Source organism: Megascapheus bottae, chromosome 3 (genome assembly GCF_031878675.1).
Source record: "Megascapheus bottae isolate mThoBot1 chromosome 3, mThoBot2.hap1, whole genome shotgun sequence".
Classification (NCBI taxonomy): Eukaryota; Metazoa; Chordata; class Mammalia; order Rodentia; family Geomyidae; genus Megascapheus; species Megascapheus bottae.
In genome coordinates, this window is record NC_143511.1 from 37,416,890 (window position 1) to 37,436,541 (window position 19,652).

Genomic DNA, 19,652 nt, shown 5'->3' on the forward strand with positions numbered 1-19,652 from the left:
TAGAAGCAAGAAGACTTCTTTTATCTATCTAGTCTCTTAGCTACTGAAGAAGATTTGTTATACCAGGGAATATGTGCTGTGGAGGAGGATAACAAATTCCCTTCATCTTGTACATACATAATCTCAACAATTTTATTAGTCTATTGGATTAAAGTCAGAAGGAGGAAGTTCCTTTTCATCTCTTACCCTCAAGTCCTTATCATAGGGTATATGGCAGTGTTCAGGAAGACAGGTAAACTGAATAGGTTTTTTTTTTTTTTTGCTAGTCCTGGGCTTGAGTTCAGGGCTTGAGCACTGTCCTTGGACTTTCTCAAGGCTAGAGCTCTACCACCTGAGCCTCAGCACCACTTCTGGCTTTTTTTATATATGTGGTACCAAGGAATCGAACCTGGGTCTTCGTGCATGCTAGGCAAGCACTTTAACCACTAGGCCAAACTCCTGGCCCCTGAATAGGATTTTTTTGTCAGTCATGGGACTAGAATTCTGGGACTGGGCATTGTCCCTGAGCTCTTCAGCTCAAGGCTGCTGCTCTACCCCTTGAGTCACAGCGCCACTTTCGGTTTTCTGGTGGCTAATTGGATGTAAGAGTCTTATGGACTTTAGTGCCCAGGCTGGTTTCAAACCTCGATTCTCAGATCTCAGCCTTCTCAGTAGCTAGGATTATAGGTGTGAGCCACTGTGCCTGTGCCTGCTGAATATGTTTGCTTTTTTTTTTGGCCAGTCCTGGGCCTTGAACTCAGAGCTTGAGCACTGTCCTTGAGCTTTCTCAAGGCTAGCACGCTCTACCACTTGAGCCACAGCACCACTTCCAGCTTTTTTCTATGTATGTGGTACCAAGGAATCAAACTGGCTCTTTATGCATGCTAGGCAAGTCACTAGGCCAAACTCCTGGCCCCTTCAATACAATTTTAAAAGAGAAAATCAACTCACAAAAGTTTCCAGAGTCAAGTAATTAGGAAGAAAAAAGAACAGATTCCAATGTCTCCGCTGACCACAGCTACCAGTTAACCCACTACAAACTGTGCAGGTCTTCGATACAGGTGACATGAAGTGGGGGGGAGGGGGAGAATGTAAGAGGAGAACTCAATAGAGAAGAGGAACACTGAAGAGAAAGCTTTCTGCTCCTATGAAATAAAACATTTATCCATAGCCTAGGAGCTAAAGAGAGGCTCAATTTTAGAACTTGTGACAATCAACTTAAAATTTTTCAGAAAAACTTTCATTTGAAAATGTAAATTAAAACTTACATTTAAATCTCCAAAATAAGAAATTATTGTTCCCTAAGGTTCAGTTAAATTACTAAGTGTTGTGCCAAGATTGTCCCATGTTCTGGGAATGACCCCCTCTCCCCCTTGCTCAGGGCCATGTACTTAAACCTCAGGTGGCAACAGCTTGATGCTCAGTGGTTAGACACCTGAGCTCTGATTAATCTTAAAGCGACCAGTGGTTTGAGTTACCAAACAGCCAATCAGGTGATTTTAACTATGGAATTCCCCTATAAAAGCTGTGTAAAATCCTTGTTCAGGGCCTCTTAGCTATCGGTACGTGGAGGTCTGAGTTCAGACTCATAATAAACGACCCTTGCTTTTTAGCTTTGACTGTGGCCTCTGGTGGTCTTTTCGGGGTTCTAGGAATTCGGGTACAACACTAAGGATTCTTTGTTTTGGTCTCCTATGAACACCACAAAAATTGTTCTTACCTAGGGCCGGGAGTTTGACCTAGTGGTAGAGTGCTTGCCTATCATGTATGAAAACCCGGATTCGATTCATAGAAAAAAGCTGGAAGTGGTACTGAGGCTCAAATGGTAACGCTTTAGCCTTGAGAAAGCCCAAGGACAGTGCTCAGACCCTGAGGAAAAGCCCAGGACTGGCAAAAAAAAAAAAAAAAAAAAATGTTCTTACCTTTACACCTTGAATGAGACCATTCATGAGGAATGTGTGTTGAGGAAACGTTTCATGTAGAACCTACAGAAGGGAAACAAGTTATCAAGACAAATTCAATGCATATTACAGAAAACACGTGTGCCTCTATTCATGGCTGGTTACATAAGAATTCTGTAACAAAAAACCATCAATGATTTAAAAGAAATTCCAAGGCATGAAAAGACAGTAAATTAAAGGGAGGCAAAAATGTAACATTTTATTACCTAATTCCATGAGCTCCAACCACATGATGTGGTTATCCAGGTGGTAAAAGAGGTGATACAAACTCAGGTTCAATCCTACCTTCATCTCTCCTACACAGGCTAGGAGTGATACAAAACCAGGTTCTAGCCCATAACCATCTCCCCTAAGTAGTCCAGAAAAGCTCAAAACATTCAATGTGCAATAGTGTATTGGACTAGCAGCACCTCAAAATGCCTAGAGTTAGGCCTCAAATTGACCACACCTCATTAAAAAACATGAACTGGACCTAGTCAAAGGGGGAAACAAATATCCAAACCAATTGAATAAACAAAAAACAAAACAACAAAAACACTCAAGATTCCCTCCTCCTGCCAAAAATAGGAGAGAAAACATTACTCAACATACACTTAGATATGTAGAAGACTACAAAGCTGATGTTAAATGCTAGGGATATAGCTTAGCGGTAGAATACTTGCCTAGCCATGTTAAGAGACTCTAGTTTGACATCAAGCACCTCAAGAAAGAAGCACACAGATTTAGCAGATTTAAAAGAGAAAAGAAATTTTAGAACTAAAAAAAAAATACATTAACTTAGGACTTCAAAAAGATATGTTCAACTGGACCGGGAGTTTGGCCTAGTGGTTAAAGTGCTTGCCTAGCATGCATGAAGACCCGGGTTCGATTCCTTGGTACCACATACATAGAAAAAAGCCGGAAGTGGTGCTGAGGCTCAAGTGGTAGAGCTCTAGCCTTGAGAAAATCCAAGGACAGTGCTCAAGCCCTGAACTCAAGCCCAGGACTAGCAAAAAAAAAAAAAAAAAAGGTATATTCAACTGCTGATTAGCTGCAGCTCAAAAGAGAATTACTGGACTGGGAATATGGCACAGTGGTAGAGTGCTTGCAAATATCACGCATGAAGCCCTGAGTTCGAGTCCTCAGAACTACATAAACAGAAAAGGCCAGGGGCGGCAATGTGGTAGAGTAGCAGCCTTGAGCAAAAAGCTCAATAACAGTGCCAAGGTCCAGGGCAAGACAGAGAGAGAGAGAGACACAGAGGGAGGGAGGGACAGAATCAGAGAGAGAGAGAGAGAGAGAGAGAGGGAGAGACAGAAGAGGGAGAGATTGTTCTCCCCCCCTCCAAAAAAAAAGAACTTATAGACAGGATGCTGGTGGCTGCATTTCTAGTTCTTAGCTATTCAGGAGGCTGAGATCTGGTGATGATCATGGCTGAAAGCTAGCCCAGAGAGCAAAGTTGGTGACACTTATTTCCAATTTTCCAACAAAAAGCCAGAAGTGGAGGGGTGGATCAAGTGGTAGAGTGCTAATTTTGAGTGAAAAAGCTAAGAACACCCTGGCACTGAGTTCAAGCCCCAATATATGTGAAAAAAAACAACAAAGCAAACAATGACTAATGGTATGGCTCAAGTAGCAGAGCACCTGTTTAGTGAGCTCAAGGTCCTCAGTTTAAACCCAAGGCTTTTTTGTTGTTGGTTGTGGGACTTGAAAACTCAGGGCCTGAGTTTCTGAGCCTCTGTGCTCAAGGTTAGTGCTCTACAACTTGATCCAGAGTCACTTCCTGTATTTGAGTGGTTAATTGGAGGTAAGAGGGAGGGGCTGGGAGTTTTGCCTAGTGGTAGAGTGCTTGCCTAGTATGCATGAAGACTTGGGTTCCATTCCTCTGTACCACATACATAGAAAAAGCTGGAAATGGTGCTGTGGCTCAAGTGGTAGAGCTCTAGCCTTGAGAAAGTCCAGACAGCTCTCAAGCCCTGAGTTCAAGCACTGGGACTGGCAAAAAAAAAAAAAGGCCAGGAGTTTGGCTTAGTGGTAGAGTGCCTGCCTAGCATGCACGAAGACCCGGGTTGAAATCCTTAGTACCACGTACATAGAAAAAAGCCAGAAGTGGTGCTATGGCTTAAGTGGTTGAGCTCTAATCTTGAGAAAACCCAAAGACAATGCTCAGGCTCTGGCCCAAGCCCAGAATTAGAAAAAAAAAAAAAAAGTCTTGGGATCTTTTCTGCCCAGGCTGGCTTGAACCATGATCCTCAGATCTCAGGCTACTGAGTAGCTAGGATTATAGGCATATGAGTCACTAGTACCCAGCTAAGCCTTTCATTTAGCCAAGAAAATCTCTCAAGAGAGATGTTTTCATATTTTGGAAAAGGTAAAAATAAGAGTATCACTTCAAAAAGTTTTGAGGATAGAACTGTTTATGAATACAAAGAAGTTAAACATCTGCACATAGGTAAGCGCGCGCACACACACACACACACACACACACACACACACACACACACACACACACACACACACACACACACACACACACTGTATTCTTCTACTTCCACAAATACAGCAGAAGAAATTTATGTATAACATTCTTGGAAAAGCAAGAATAATATAAGTGTAGGGGTAGAGGAAGAAATCTGACAACAAAACTGAAAGAGTTGAAGAAAAATAATGTTTGAGGTGAAAGAGGTCATTGAACAAGTAAGTTTCCAGATCTCCAGAATCTATTAGGGATTGGAGGATTAGGGAAGACGACCATAAATGTACACAGTATTAAAAGGTCACAAAATTAATTTTCTGGTATCTTGTTCTCAAAGTTGCTGACCTTTCTATGTGGTCATAAGACAACAATTACAAGCCTTGTTTTATCTCCCTCCTCTCTTGTGTCTCTTTGGGTACTAAGAAAAATGATTATAAGAGTATGATCATGAAAATCAGTTAACTCTTCTATAATAGGTGAAGTAGCATCTTGAAGTTCTAGTTGTATTGGATATGTCATTAAGATACACAGGGAATTAACCTGTTATTTAACTTTGACAAAGTTACGTTATAAATTCACTAGTATCTAATAGAGAAAGACATGTAGGTTATATGGAACTGGCTTGAAACTAGTTTTAGGGGGTTCAATTCCTTCCTTTCTTATTTATGATAATTTAATAAATACAGGTGGAGGACACCCATGAATTCACTCTAGATTAGTGGCTACTAGTTCTACTGATTTAACTACTCGTTTTGAAGCGAGTGCCTCTCAGATTATAAAGATTATTAAGATTACTGCTGTCAGAGAAATGAAAGAACCTATAGAGGATACAGTATTTCATGTAGTATAAGCATCTGGGTAGTCTGAATATCGTCGGGGTATACCTGCAAGACCTAAAAAATGCTGTGGGAAAAATGTTAAATTTACTCCAATATAACCGCAAAGTGAATTTTGGCTCATGTATCGCTCAGAGTATAGCCTGTAAATAGAGGGAATCAGTGGACAAAGCCCTTTCCCTGTGTTTGTTGTTATCTATGTGCCAGTCCTGGGGTTTGAACTCAGGGTCCTGAACTTTCATTGGGATTCTTTGCTCAAGGCATCTCCGTTTCCAGCTTCTCCTTTCCTTTCCTTTCCTTTTTCCTTCCCTTCCCTTTCCTTTCCCTCTCCCTCAACCATACTTGAAATTCTTTCAAGAGTTCATATAACGAGTTCTTCACTAAATTTCAATGAAGAAGATCTATTCTGCTCACTGGGGATATCTAGATAACAAATGACAATTTAGCCAGTCTGTAAACTATTGACTCACATTATGCTTTTCAACATGCACATTTCAGAAAATGTATGCAAAATCTACCGTTCTCTGGCTCCTTTATAGGGACCTAAATAACGTTTAAACATGAATTGACTTACCATGTGAATGATTAAGTCGATGGTGGCTGTTACTGTAGAAAAGCAAGCTTTCAACTAGAACAGGTGATTAGCCTACTTCACACATGAATGTGTACGACTTGTCTGCCTACAGAAGACATTCTTTACCTATACTCCCTTTGCAAATACAAAGGAGAATATAAAATTCAGTCAAAAATTTGAAATTGAGACCAGAGCATGGCCTAGTGGTAGAGTGCTCACCTAGCATGCATGGAAGACCTTGGTTCAATTCCTCTGTACCATATACACAGAAAAAACTAAAGTGGTGATGTGGCTCAAGTGGTAGAACGCTAGCTTTGAGAAAGAACGAGAACAGTACTCAGGCCCTGATTTCAAGCCCCAGGACTGGCAAACAAACAAACAACAACTAAAACTAAAATGGGAATTGTTGGAAGATATTAAAATATACACACAAAAAAGAAAGGATAGGGCCGGGAGTTTGGCCTAGTGGTTAAAGTGCTTTCCTAGCATGCATGAAGACCCGGGTTCGATTCCTCGGTACCACATACATAGAAAAAAGCCGGAAGTGGTGCTGAGGCTCAAGTGGTAGAGCTCTAGCCTTGAGAAAGTCCAAGGACAGTGCTCAGGCCCTGAGCCGAAGCCCAGGACTGGCAAAAAAAAAAAAAGAAAGAAAGAAAGAAAGGATAAACTACCTTACCTTACTGTCAATAAGTTAATTATTGTAGGAAACAGAGCAAGCCATAAAATAAATCTACACTTAAAGTACAACATGTAGTAGAAACAACATACTACATAGCACAATTGCAGCAAAGCAAATAAAGTCTTGAGAACTGATTAGAAATTTCAGAAAGAGGCCGGGAGTTTGGCCTAGTGGTTAAAGTGCTTGCCTAGCATGCATGAAGACCCAGGTTCAATTCCTCGGTACCACATACATAGAAAAAAGCCGGAAGTGGTGCTGAGGCTCAAGTGGTAGAGCTCTAGCCTTGAGAAAGTCCAAGGACAGTGCTCAGGCCCTGAGCTCAAGCCCAGGACTGGCAAAAAAAAAAAGAAATTTCAGAAAGAATACTATCATAATGGAAAAATTAAGCATATGATAGCAATTGTACAGAATATATTAACATTATATTATGGTGTTCAGAATATTAAAATTTAGGAAGTAGAGGTGTAGTTCAAGTAGTAGAGCAACAGTCTTGACCAAAAAAGCCAAGCAAGAATAAGGTCCTAAGCCGGGTGCAGTGGCTCAGGCCTATAATCCCAGCTACTCCAGAGGCTGACATCTGAGGATTGCAGTTCAAAGCCAGCCTGCACACTACAAAGCCCATGAGAATCTTATCTCCAATTAACCACAAGAAAATGGGAAGTGGCGCCGTGGCCTTGAGCTGAAGAGCTCAGGCACAATGCCTACCTAGGTCCAGAGTTCAAGTGCCATAACTGACAAAAACCAGAACAAGGGCCGGGCATTTGGCCTAATGATAGAGTGCTTGCCTAGCGTGCACGAAGGTTCGATTCCTCAGTACCATACACATAGAAAAAGCTGGAGGTGGTTCTGTGGTTCAAATGGTAGAGTGCTAGCCTTGAGAAAGCCCAAGGACAGTGCTCAGGTGCTGAGTTCAAATCCAGAACTAGAAAAAAAAAAGAAAAACTGGAACCACCAGCTCTAGGCAATGAAAAGGCTTAAACAACAACAAAACAAAACAAAACAAATTACCATGTACATAAACAGGCAAGTTCTAGGCAATAACAAGAGAACTACCAAAACTAACATGTGAGTCTTGTGACTTCATAAAGTAATATACCATGTGACTATAGATCATGTACCTGCTTTCTACAGGAGGAACAAATTACCCTACAAAGTAATTATATATGGTCTAGTATTGTCCTATCCCATGCAGGCATTGTAACTATTGAAAATAAATAACGATTAAGTGAAAGAGACAGAAGAGCTAGCCAATAAAGCAACTAAAGAGCATACAAGGTAAAGTATGTTCACTGAATGAAGGAATGAATGAGCACATTATCTTGAGAGTCAACTGGAATGAAGGGATTAATGAAATGAATGGGACAGTAGATTTGGAACTTTTCATATGGTCACATGACAAGGACTAGTGGGTAATGCTGAATTCCTTAATCTTTATTAGAATTTCTAAAGAAAATCTGTAAATTGTAGGAAATGAAAGCCTTTATTATCTATCTTTAAGTAATTGTGTAAGAGTTTCAGTTCAACAAATCAGTATATAAGATTAATGTCATCATATACAGCTCAAAATTCTTTAGTCGTAAGCATATTAAGTATTACTTATTTGATTAGAGTATACTGTATCAGCCAGGGACAAAAAAGAGAAAAGAGGCAAGTTTTAAATTTTAACTTAATTTCATTTTGTGTGCTGTACTCATGACCTTGCACCTTCACTAGGGATTTTTGGCCAATCATTAAGGCTGACACTCTACCATTTAAGTCACACATCTACTTCTACCTTTTGCTTGTATATTGGAAGATGAAAGTCTCATGGACGTTTCTGCTTGTTCTGGCTTCAAACTTAGATCCTCAGAGCTCAGCCTCCTGAGAAGCTGGGATTGTAGTGACAATCACCCGTGCCAGGCAGAAAAAAGCAGAAACCCCTCCCTCTTTCTACTACTACTACACTACTACCACAATACTATTACTAGAAGTTAAGGCCACAGTGTGAGACCCATTTTATAAGCTTGCTTATTAGAGATAGAGACCTTTCTGATAATGTTTAATAAACAAATTGAAGGGTTAAGCTAGAAGCCCGGAATATGGCTTAGTGGTAGTATGCTAGCCTAGAATGCATGAAGTCCAGGGTTCAATCCTCCATATCACATAAACAGAAAAAGCCAGAAGTAGCATTGGGGTTCAAGTGGGAGAGTGCTAGCCTTGAGCAAAGGAAGCTCAGGGACAGTGTCCAGGCTGTGAGTTCAAGCCTCAGAACTGACAACAACAACAGCTACAGAATAAAGGCAAGCAATCTCAGAGGAAAATGTACACGGTAAGCCACTTTTCATTGTTACAAACAGATCCTAATTATTGCCAGAATGAAGGGTTAGTCAGACTAGAGAATTAATACATATGTGATGCTCTGGATTTCCAAATAATAATCAATAGTGGTCAGTTTGTGGTGTTTTTCTTTCACTTGCATGGATGGATAAATGAGAAATAATGATGTCCACTATTCACAGAAAGTGAAAACAAAAAAAGCAGCACACATGTATTATCTGTCACACAAAATGTCAAGGACAAGAAAACGAGCCAGAGCAAACTCAAGCATGAAAAGATGAAAAATGACCTCCAGTTCTGAAGAAATAAGCCCTAACCAAAGAGCCCAACATTATCCCTTTTCTGTCTAATTACAAAAGACAACAGGAGGAAAAGACAAAAGGAAAAGAGAATGTCAGGAAAAATGTGTTCTTTCTTCCAAATGGAAGATGAACAACAAACAGATTCATCACTCTGGGGAGATGTATAGGGAGAGGTCAAAAAGTAAAGCACAGGAGGCTGGGAGCATAGCCTAACGGTAGTGTACTCACCTAGCATGCACAAACCCCTGGGTTTGATTCCTTGGTATCACACACACAGGAAGCTCTAGTCTTGAGCAAAAAAGTGTCCAAGGACAGTGCCCAGGCCCTGAGTTCAAGCCCCAGGATTGGCAAACAACAACAAAAGTAAAGGACAGCGAGCTTAATTTAGCAACTTCAAAGAGCTGAGAAAAACAGAATGAGCATACCTACTAACTCAACTACTTCTTAATGGTTTGACAGAATAATGCTAGCAACTCTAGTCTTTTTATTTTTTGCCAGTCCTGGGGTTTGAACTCAGGCCCTGGCCACTGTACTGAGTTTCCTTTTCTTCTAGTTCCGGGGTTTGAGCTCAGGGCCTGAGTGCTGTCCTTCTCAAGGCTAGACCTCTACCACTTGAGCCATAGCACCATTTTCTGGCTTTTTCTATGTATGTGGTACCAAGGAATCGAACCCCGGTCGTTGTGCTTGTTAGGCAGGCACTTTACCACTAGGCCAGACTCCCCCCCCCCCTTTTTTTTTTTTTGCCAGTACTGGGGTTTGTACTGAGGGCCTGAGCACTGTCCTTGCACGTTCTCGAGGTTATAGTTCTACCACTTGAACAACAGCACCACTTCTAGGTTTTTCTATGTATGTGGCAAGGAGGAATCAAACCTGGGTCTTCATCCTTGTTAGGCAAGCACTCTACCACTAGGCTAAACTCGGGACCCTTCCTGAACTCCTTTTTCTTTTGCGGGGGGCGGGGGGGGGTGTTATGTAGCTTGAACTAGGCCTGGGCACTGTCCCTGAGCTCTTCTGGTCAAAGCTACTGCCCTACCCTCCAGGCAAGCCCCACTTCCCATTTTCTAGAGGTTAATTGGAGATAAGAATCTCAGGTCCTTTTGTGCCCAGGCTGGCTTTGAACCTTGATCCTTAGATCTCAGCCTCCTGAGTAGCTAGGATTATAGGCGTGAGCCACGGCACCCAGCTTCCCTGAACTTCTTTTGCTCAGAGGTAGCACGCTACCACTTGAGCCACAGTGTCACTTCCAGCTGTTTCTATTTATGTGGTACTGAAGAATGGAGCCCAGGGCTTCATACATGCTATGCAAGCACTCTACCACTAAGACATTCTTCTGGACCTTCCTTTTAGCCAAATTTATGCAAGCACATAACTGCTTAGAAACCACAAAAACTAATGTCGCAGCACTTCAGGTGACTGCAAAGTGCATTCCAATGTCAATCTGGGACACAAAACCCCTTAAAACTTACCTACTTTGGGCAATTAGAAGGAAGGTACATCAGTACTGAAGGGCAATTAAAATTAATTTACTAATTAAAACCAAAAAAAGAACCACTAGAAAACATCCGGCTAGAAAGACACTACAGTGATCCCTCACCTACCATAGGAGTTATATTCCAGAGACCTCCCCAATAGGTAAAACACTGAACAGTAGTGTTAGTTGTCCCTCTCAATATTATGGCTCACTCATTGCTACTTTGTGGATTTTCACCTATCACAGAGGTCTCTGGAAAGTAATTCCTATGATAGGCGAGGGATCAGTACTTATAATTTAAAGAAAAACAAACAACGTTGTGATACAATGAAGCCCCAATAAGTGAATGGCAACATAGTGAGGGACAATTATATTTGAAAACATTTCATTTTGTAATAAATGTAAAACCAAGGGAGAGGAGGAAAGGGAGGGATAGTAACAGGACAAGAACCAACAATGTTAAAAATAAACTTAAAAAGGGCTGGGAGTTTGGCCTAGTGCTTACCTAGCCCAGGTTCCATTCCTTGGTACCTCATACATAGAAAAAGCCAGAAGTGGTGCCGTGGCTCAAGTGATAGAGCATTGCCCAAGGACAATGCTCAGGCCCTGAGTTCACGCCCCAGGACTGGCAAAAAAAATAATAATAATAAAAGAAATAAAAGCAGCTGGGAGTTTGGCCTAGTGGTAGAGTGCTTGCCTAGCATGCACAAAGGCCCGGGTTCAATTCCTTGGTACCACATACGTTTAAAAAAATAAAAACAAAAAACAAGCTGGTATAGTGGCTCTCACCTGTAAACCTAGCTACTCAGGAGGCTGAGATCTGAGGATTGAGGTTCAAAGCCAGCTCAAGCACTAAAGACCATGAGACTCTATTTCCAATTAACTACTAGAAAACCACAAGTGGGGCTGTGGCTCCAGGGTTGGGCAGTAGCCTTGAGTTGAAACAGCTCAGGCCTGGAGTCCAAGCCCCACGACGGACCAAGAAAAAAAAAAAAAAGAAAAAAAAATCCAATTATTAGAAAAACTGTCCACAGTGTATCATATGCAAATAGCTACAATACTCCTTTCATATTACAAATGTATGGTAATCCAAAATTTTTTGTTATTAAAATAAGTGGTCTGATTCATCCTAGATATTTGTTCTAGAATATCAACTATCAAAAATAAAAGTCAAACATGGTTGCACAGGCAGGCTTGCAATCCTAGCCCTTGGGAGTCTGAGGATCAAGGCTAAGCTCCAGGCCAGCAAAACACCCAGAAATAACAAATGTTGGTAAGTAAAAGAACAATTTAGAATCCTTACTACAGTTGGTAAAAACGTAAAATGGTATGGTTTCTTTGGAATAAAGTTCAGTAGTTGTTCAAGAAACTAAAAATAGAATTATGCTATGATCCGGCAATCCAGTTCAGTTCTTGACACATTCCAAAAAGCTTTCAATACAGGGACTGATTTTTATATTCCCATGTTCATAGCAGCATTATTATTCAGAAGCCGTGGAAGGTGAGAAAGCAAATCAAATGTTCCTTAGCTCAGGAAAAGGTAAACAAAATGCAGGAAATGCACACAGCGAAATATTTTTTATTATCCATCTTTAAGAAGGAAGGAAACTGGTTCACACCCATAACCCTAGCTACCAAAGCCAGCCTGGGAAGCAAAAATCCATGAAACTCTAATCTTCAATTAACCATCAAAAAGTGAGAAGTGGGATTGTGGCTCAAGTGGGAGAATGCCTTGAGTGATAAAGCTAATAGGACAGTGACCAGGTCCTCCTGAGTTCAAGCCCAGGACTGGCACCAAAACAAAGTCTCTATGAAAATTAAGTGTTAAATTATTAGTAGGCCCCAGCCCTCTAGTATTTTCTTTGGTATTTAGCTTTTCTCTTACCATACAACAGATATACAAGTTCTTGGATGCTAAATTTTCTCAATACTGAGTTTGAAGAAATGGCCACAGACAGGGCCTGGAGCACAGCCTAGAGTGCTCGCTTCGTATGTATGAAGCCCTAGGTTCGATTCTTTGGTACCACATACTCAGAAAAGGCTGGAAGTGGTGCTATGTGGCTCAAGTGGCAGGGCATTAGCCCTGAGCAAAATGTGTCCAAGGCCAGTGCCTAGGGCCTGAGTTAAAACACTAGGACTGGCAAAAATAGAAAAAGAAGAAAAAGAAAGAAATGGCCACAGACAAGGTGTGAAAAAAATGTAGATATTTTTACAATTATGGAATCTCATTGTTACAAAGTATTTACCAATCTCCTACTTAGTGAATGCTTAAAGGCCAGTAACAAGCAAAGAAAGAATATATGTTTAACAATGCTTTATATTTCTTATGAGGTGTCTGAAAGGCTTTCCTAAATATATACAGTTCATATAACAGCACCCCTAGGGCTTGACTTCATGAAGTACAGTGCTATCTATGAATACTTAATCAGGTGTTTTGTTCCAGGTGCTTCACAGACCAAATTATGGAAACAACCCACTTGAACATGTAGACTTAAATCATTATCAAGAGCTACTCCCAAATATATACTCAGACATATAAGCATGGAGATGTACACCTTAAGCCCAGGTCAGCAATACTTACAGTCAACATTGGAGTTGTCAACAGGCCCCAAGCAAAGAATTCAAGGAAGATGACAATAGCAGCATGGAAAACACTTGGTCGGCCAAAGCCTTGTAGCTAAAAAAGAAAGAAAGCTATTTTAACAAACAGTAAAGAAATACATTACTTTAGAATGGTCTATTAAAAAACTTAAAATTTGAAGCCAGGCATGGTAGCTCATGCCTGTAATCTTAGCTACTCAGGAGGCCAAGACCTGAGGATCAAGGTTCAAAGCCAGCCTGGGCACAAAAGGACTTGAGACTTTTATCTCAAATGGGAAGTGGGGCTTGGCTCAAGGGTAGGGCTGTGGCCTTGGGCTGAGGAGCTCAGGGACAACGGCCAGGCTAAGTTCAAGCCCTATGACCCACTCCCACCCCCCCAAAAAAATTAAAATTTGAGCAATCTATAATATTTAAAAAAAAAACTAAGTTCTATGAGCTGGAGATACAGCTCAATGGCAGATCACATGTTCAGCATCTGTAAGGCTGTGTTCTATCCCAGAATTACAAAAAGACAAATGAACAAGCAAACGTTACTCTGTAATATCCCTGATGCCTGCACCTTCCCGCATCATGACAGGTGCTAAAATAACAGACTTTGCACTTGTCCATTCAATACCAATCTTTAGACTTTGGTAAGAAATCAACAGGCATCTTTAGGAAACTGATTTCTAGTATTTGACTACATGCTATTTACCAGTTAAGCATAACTCAGCAACTTGACCTCTGAAGGCCTTAAGTTGTTAGCTACATAATGGTTTCCTTAGCTACATGAGAGACAGGGCTATGGGAGTCATATGCTCACAAGTCACAAGGGGTACAGACTAGTCCAGATTAAGGGTTAGAGCTGGGGGGGGGGGGTAAAGAGGGGGTGAGGAGAGACAGAAAAGAGAACAGGAAAACTATAAATAAAAACTATACGTTGAATTACCTTATGTCATAAGCCTTAAATTTCTTGGATAGTCTCTTGATGTCTACAACTTACTGTCAGATTAAGGGGAAAACAACTGCTTCACGTATCTATTCTAAATAAAAGGTCAGAAAATAACAACTGCTGATGGGGCTGGAGTTTGACCTAGTGGTAGAGTGCTTGCCTAGCATGCATGAAGACCTGGGTTCTATTCCTTGGTACCATATACATAGAAAGATCCAGAAGTGGTGCTGTAGCTCAAGTGGTAGAGCTCTAGCCTTGAGAAAGCCCAAGGACAGTGCTCAGGCTCTGAGTTTCCGGCCAAAGGACTGGCAAAAAAAGAAAAAAGGGGGGGAGGGAAATGGGTACCAAGACATGTGAAAGGGTATCAATGTATGTGAATTAATGCACCTTCTATCTGGCAAATATCATGTAACCCTTTTACTAATTACAATAAAAAAAAAATAAAAAAAAAAAGAACTGCTGGATTTGGACAAAAAGAATATAAGTACTCATTTTACAGTTCTTTTACTTTCTAGTTTTAACAATTCGAAAAAAGACACATAAAAGTATTAACCAAATCTTCAAACCTGAAAATTCCCCAAATACCTGAGGAATATAACTATAAACCCTCTGTACATTATCCCGACAAAAAAAAAGAAAATTCCTCAATATCTGAAAGAGTAGATTTTGTTTTGTTTTCATCTATCATGGGGCTTGAACTCTGGAACTGGGCCCTCTCCCTCAGCTCTTCAGCTCAAGGCTAGCTTGCTCTACCACTTTGTTTTCTGGTGTTGACTTGGGATAAGAGTCACATTGTCTTTTGTGCCCAGGCTGGCTTTGATCTGGGCTTTGATCCTTAATCCTTAGATCTCAACCTCCTGACCCAAGCCCAGAGTTCAAGCAAAAAAAGACTGTATGACTCTTTATCTCCAATTAACCACCACAAAACGGAAGTGGCACTATGGCTCAATGTGACAGAACACCAGCCTTGGGCTGAAGAGCTCAGGGACAGTGCTCTGACCCAGAGTTTAAGCCCTATGACAGATCCTACCACCTCCCCTGCCTTAAAAGAACAAAACAAAACAAAAAACTTAGTATTTTAATTGAACCTGATCTGCACGACTTTCTCAAGTCAATGGCCTTCTCAGTCCCACTTTAAATCAGTATAGACAGTATCTTCAGACATCCTAACTCCTGGGTTGTTGGGAAGCAAGAAGATGAAAAGTGACAGAAGGACTCGGCAAATCCATTATTATCTTTCCTATAGGCCACTTACAGGCCTTGACTACCTTAACCTCTTTTCCCTGTCCTCTCAAATCCTCTTTTCTTTTCCCCAGTCCTGGAGCTTGAACTCAGGGCCTAGGCACTGTCCCTGAGCTTCTTTTGCTCAAAGCTAGCACTCTACCATTTGAGCCACAGCACGTCTGGCTTTTTCTGTTTATGTGGTACTGAGGAATCGAACTCAAGGCTTCCTGTTTGCTAGGCAAGCACTCTACCAGTAAGCCACATTCCCAACCCCTGGAGTTGGTAACGGAAGATGGCCTTGCTCCTTCCTGTGTCTGGCAGTTGGTGATGACTATTGAATGGGCCTTCAATCTTCTCAGCTTTTTGTGGCTAGCAGAGACTTTTCTACATGATGTTCTGGAAGAACTTAAGGAAAACCTGTGTTGCCCCGACCGCTGTGAATTGGAATAAGTTGTGCCAGTCTAGATATAGGGCAAGGGTGGAATGGGGAAAAGACTTCACCAGCTTTTCCTTTTTGTGGTGCTGGGGACGGAAGCCACAATTTTACACAAACCAAGCACACATTCTGCTACTTCACTATATGTCCAGTCTCTAGACTTCACTTTTTTTTTTTTAGTTGTGGGACTTGAACTCTGGACCTGGGCCCTGTCCCAGAGCTCTTCAGCTCAAGGCTACTGCCCTACCTCTGGAGCCTCAGTGCCACTTCCAGTTTCTATTGGTTAATTGGATAAGAGTCTCATGGATGTTAGTGCCCAGGCTGGCTTTGAACTGTGACCCTCAGATCTCAGCCTCCTAAGTAGCTATGCCACAGCGCCCTCAGCTAAATTTTTAGGTTTCCATATAATAGAGGCAATCTACAATGTAGAGGATGTTAGTGTCATGTTCATGGGTAGTTGTGAAGGGTAAAGGGTATAAATCTAAATCATGGGTTTATCCCTGGGCTATCATGTGTGGTCCCATCCCCAGAGATTGTGACTATTTCTACATCAGTGATATATTCCATTTGTTTTGGCCAGTCCTGGGGCTTGAACTCAGGGCTGCAGCACTACTTCCATCTTTTTCTGAATAAGTGGTATCGAGAAATGGAATCTAGGACTTCGTACATGCTAGCAAGCATTCCACCATAGGGCACACTCCTAGCCCCTCCATTTGTTTTGGTAGGTGATTCTTTCCCAACTTTTTAGGCAAAGACAGGGAGAGGATGCCAGGTAGAAAACTAGGGTGTTTGGATTCTCATAGACATTTTTCTAGGTTAAATGGGGTGGCCTGTTTCTCTTGCTTGCTTCTGGTAACTTAGGATGAGGAGAAACAGTCCTCCAGAGTATAGAAGGCTACCTTTTCTTCAGGGAGGTACCTGCAGGTTCCTACTAACATACAGAAGGGAATCACCAAATTTGGGGTAATGGAAGGGATGGGGATGAGGATGAGATTATCAACCCATTTCTCATGCAAGAGCTCTAGGCAGAATGGGAAGCATTTGTACACTGAATTCAACATCTTTAAAGATTTAGTGCTCAAAAATATCTCAAAAATGCCCCCAATATAATACAGGAGAAAGAGAGGGTTCAAAGTTTATGTACTAATGACAGTCATTCTATTAGCCTCTCTAAAGTCTATCTAAATGGCATTCTGGGTCTGCCCAGATACTCTGTTTCCAAGGTCAAGCCCATTTCCAGGGTTATTCTGCCAGTCTACAGAGGAGCAACTTTAGAATCGGAAGAAGCCTTGTGGAATTCGGAGTAAAAGTAACTGCTGATAAGTCTTTAGTTATTGAAGTTTTGGGAAAAGCTACTTTTGGCTCAAATCAGCAAATTTATGTTAATGTACCATCTGGTTGAAGGTGGGGTAGCCGGTAGCCACCATGTTATTCCTTGTGGAAGTTCCTTCAGACTTGCCCTAACTAGGCAAGTACTTCTTGGGAATGTATATAGCAGAAGAGGGTAGACAGGTAGTCAAATGTTTCTATATATTTATAGAATTCACTAATCCATGAATGTTTCATATATAGAAATAAAGAAATTCCATGTAAATAGATTAGAAGACTGCTGGCCTTTCTTGGCTTTGCACAGCACAACTTCTAGCTTTTCTATGTATGTGGTACTGAGTAATTGAACCCAGGTCTTCATGTAGGCAAATACTCTACCACTAGGCAAAACTCCCAGCCCAGAACCTCCGGTTTTCAATTAAAAACAAACAAACCAGGGCCAGGAATGTGTCTTAGTAGCAGTACCTGCCTGGCATGCATGAAGCCCTGGGTTCAATTTCTCAATACCATATATAAACAGAAAAAGCAAGAAGTGGCACTCTGGCTCAAATGGTAGAGTGCTAGCCTTGAGTAAACAGAAGTTCAGGGACAGTACCTAGGCCCTGAGTTCAAGCCCCAGAACTAGCCAAAAAAAAAAAAAAAGACATTCCTCAGAGGGATACAGTTAGACAATTATGAAACTATTATACATATATACTGGAATCAAACAATTAGGGTAGGCTGATGATGACAGCTAGTGTTCTCACTGCTGGAGATTAAAGTTACAAATAAATAGGATGCATGTCATACTGAATTAGGACTGAAGACATCTTTACAAATTCCTTTGTAGCTGAACATATAGAAATATTTATAGCCAGGTGCTGATGGCTCATGCCTGTAAATCCTAACTACTCAGGAGGCCGACATTGAGAATCATGGTTCAAAGCCAGCCTGGGCAGGAAAATCCATGAGGCTCATCTCCAATTACCCACTAGACAACTGGAAGTGGTGCTGCTGCTCAGTTTTGAGCAAAAAGAGTCAGAGACAGTGCCCAGGCCATGACTGACCCCAAAAAAAAAGTATATATATTAATTACATACACAAATATTTACTTGTTCATCAGCTGAGAGAGCCTAAAAAGCTTTGACACCCCCAAGAACCTAACACCGATAAATGTCTAGTTAGTGGTCTTGGTTTCAAATATAATTCTCTAACAGAAGGAATTAGGATTCTTGAAGAATAACCAATTCTGAAACTAGGATAAGAAATATATACTAGAAGCCTACCATATCTTGCAGTGTCAAAATATAAGCACTGTGTACATGTACCACTTGTGTGTCTGTGTGTGTGCACATGTATGGGCGTGCCTATTCTAGGGCTTGAACTCAAGAGCCTGGAAGTTGTCCTGTCATTGAGCTTCTTTTCCTCTACCACTTGAGCCACACCTCCATTTCTGGTTTTCTTAGGGTAGTTTATTAGAGGTAAGCATTTCATGGGCTTTCCTGCCTGGGTTGGCTTCAAACCACAATCCTTAAATCTCAGCCTCCTAAGCAGCCAGGATCATTAGGCATGTGCCACCAGCGTTTGGCTAACACAGTAGAATTCTATACATCCATTAGAAAGAATGTCTTCTACACAAAAGATCTAGAACAAATTATACCAAGTGAGGGTAGGTCAAGCTCAGCAGGACAAACAGCATACATTTTCTCTCATACATGGAAACAAGATCAAAATACAACTGGATATGAAAACTTACACAGGGCTTTATGCATTTACACCGAAATAGACTAAAGGAGAATATACTAAAAGAAGGAATCCGGGCTGGGAGTTTGGCTAGTGGTAGAGTGCTTGCCTAACATGCACGAAGACCCGGGTTTGATTCCTCGGTACCACATACGTAGGAAAAAGCCAGAAGTGGTGCTGTGGCTCAAGTGGTAGAGCTCTAGCCTTGAGAAAAATCCAAGGACAGTGCTCAGGCCCTGAACCCAAGCCCAGGAATGGCAAAAAAAAAGAAGAAGAAGAAATCCAAAGGCATTAACTCTGATCATTTAAAATGCCATTTATCAAAACAAATGGAAATCTGAGTTTTGTTGTTTTGGGATTATCTACTGAGGGGAGACAAAGCATGGGGGTGGGGTGGGGAGAGGGAATAGACGGAAAAGGATGAAAGGTGAACAACTACAGTTATAGTACCCAATATACATTATGTGGAAAAGTATGTATCTTGTGGCAGGGATGGGAGGGGAAAATTGGAGTAAAGTGAAAGGGTGACAAGCAAAAGGAACTGCACTAGTGGCTCAAGCCTGTAATCCTAGCTCATCCTCGTTCAATCAAGCCCCAGGACAGGCAAAAAAAAAAAAAAAAAAAGAATTGTACTCATTACCTGACTTATGAAAAAGTACACCACCTTATTTACATCTTAGTAACAATAAAATATTTTTTTAAAAAAAGGGTGTGTGGGAAGAGTATACATGTCAATGTGCTCTTAATGGTCAAAACTTGAACACTTTTGGGGGGGAGCATTTCTGGCATCTGAACTCAGGACCTCACTCTTGTTAGGCAGCTGCTCTTGAGCCCAT

The 19,652-nt window shown here is 41.2% G+C and overlaps 1 protein-coding gene across 2 annotated transcripts in view; it reads right to left on the reverse strand.

The window, feature by feature from the left end:
• Positions 1–19,652, reverse strand: part of Slc71a2 (solute carrier family 71 member 2) — a 53,698-nt gene that overhangs the window by 18,328 nt on the left and 15,718 nt on the right. The window contains exons 1-3 of one of the 2 annotated variants that reach the window (XM_090329940.1): positions 13,709–13,865; positions 13,155–13,250; positions 1,902–1,964 (exon numbers count right to left, since the gene is read on the reverse strand). In XM_090329940.1, the coding sequence (XP_090186066.1) occupies positions 1,902–1,964; positions 13,155–13,250; positions 13,709–13,783 (234 nt within the window). In that variant the 5' untranslated portion in view covers positions 13,784–13,865. Of the gene's footprint in view, positions 1–1,901; positions 1,965–13,154; positions 13,251–13,708; positions 13,866–19,652 lie in introns of those variants that run through there. The other variant, XM_090329939.1, reaches the window with a different exon arrangement.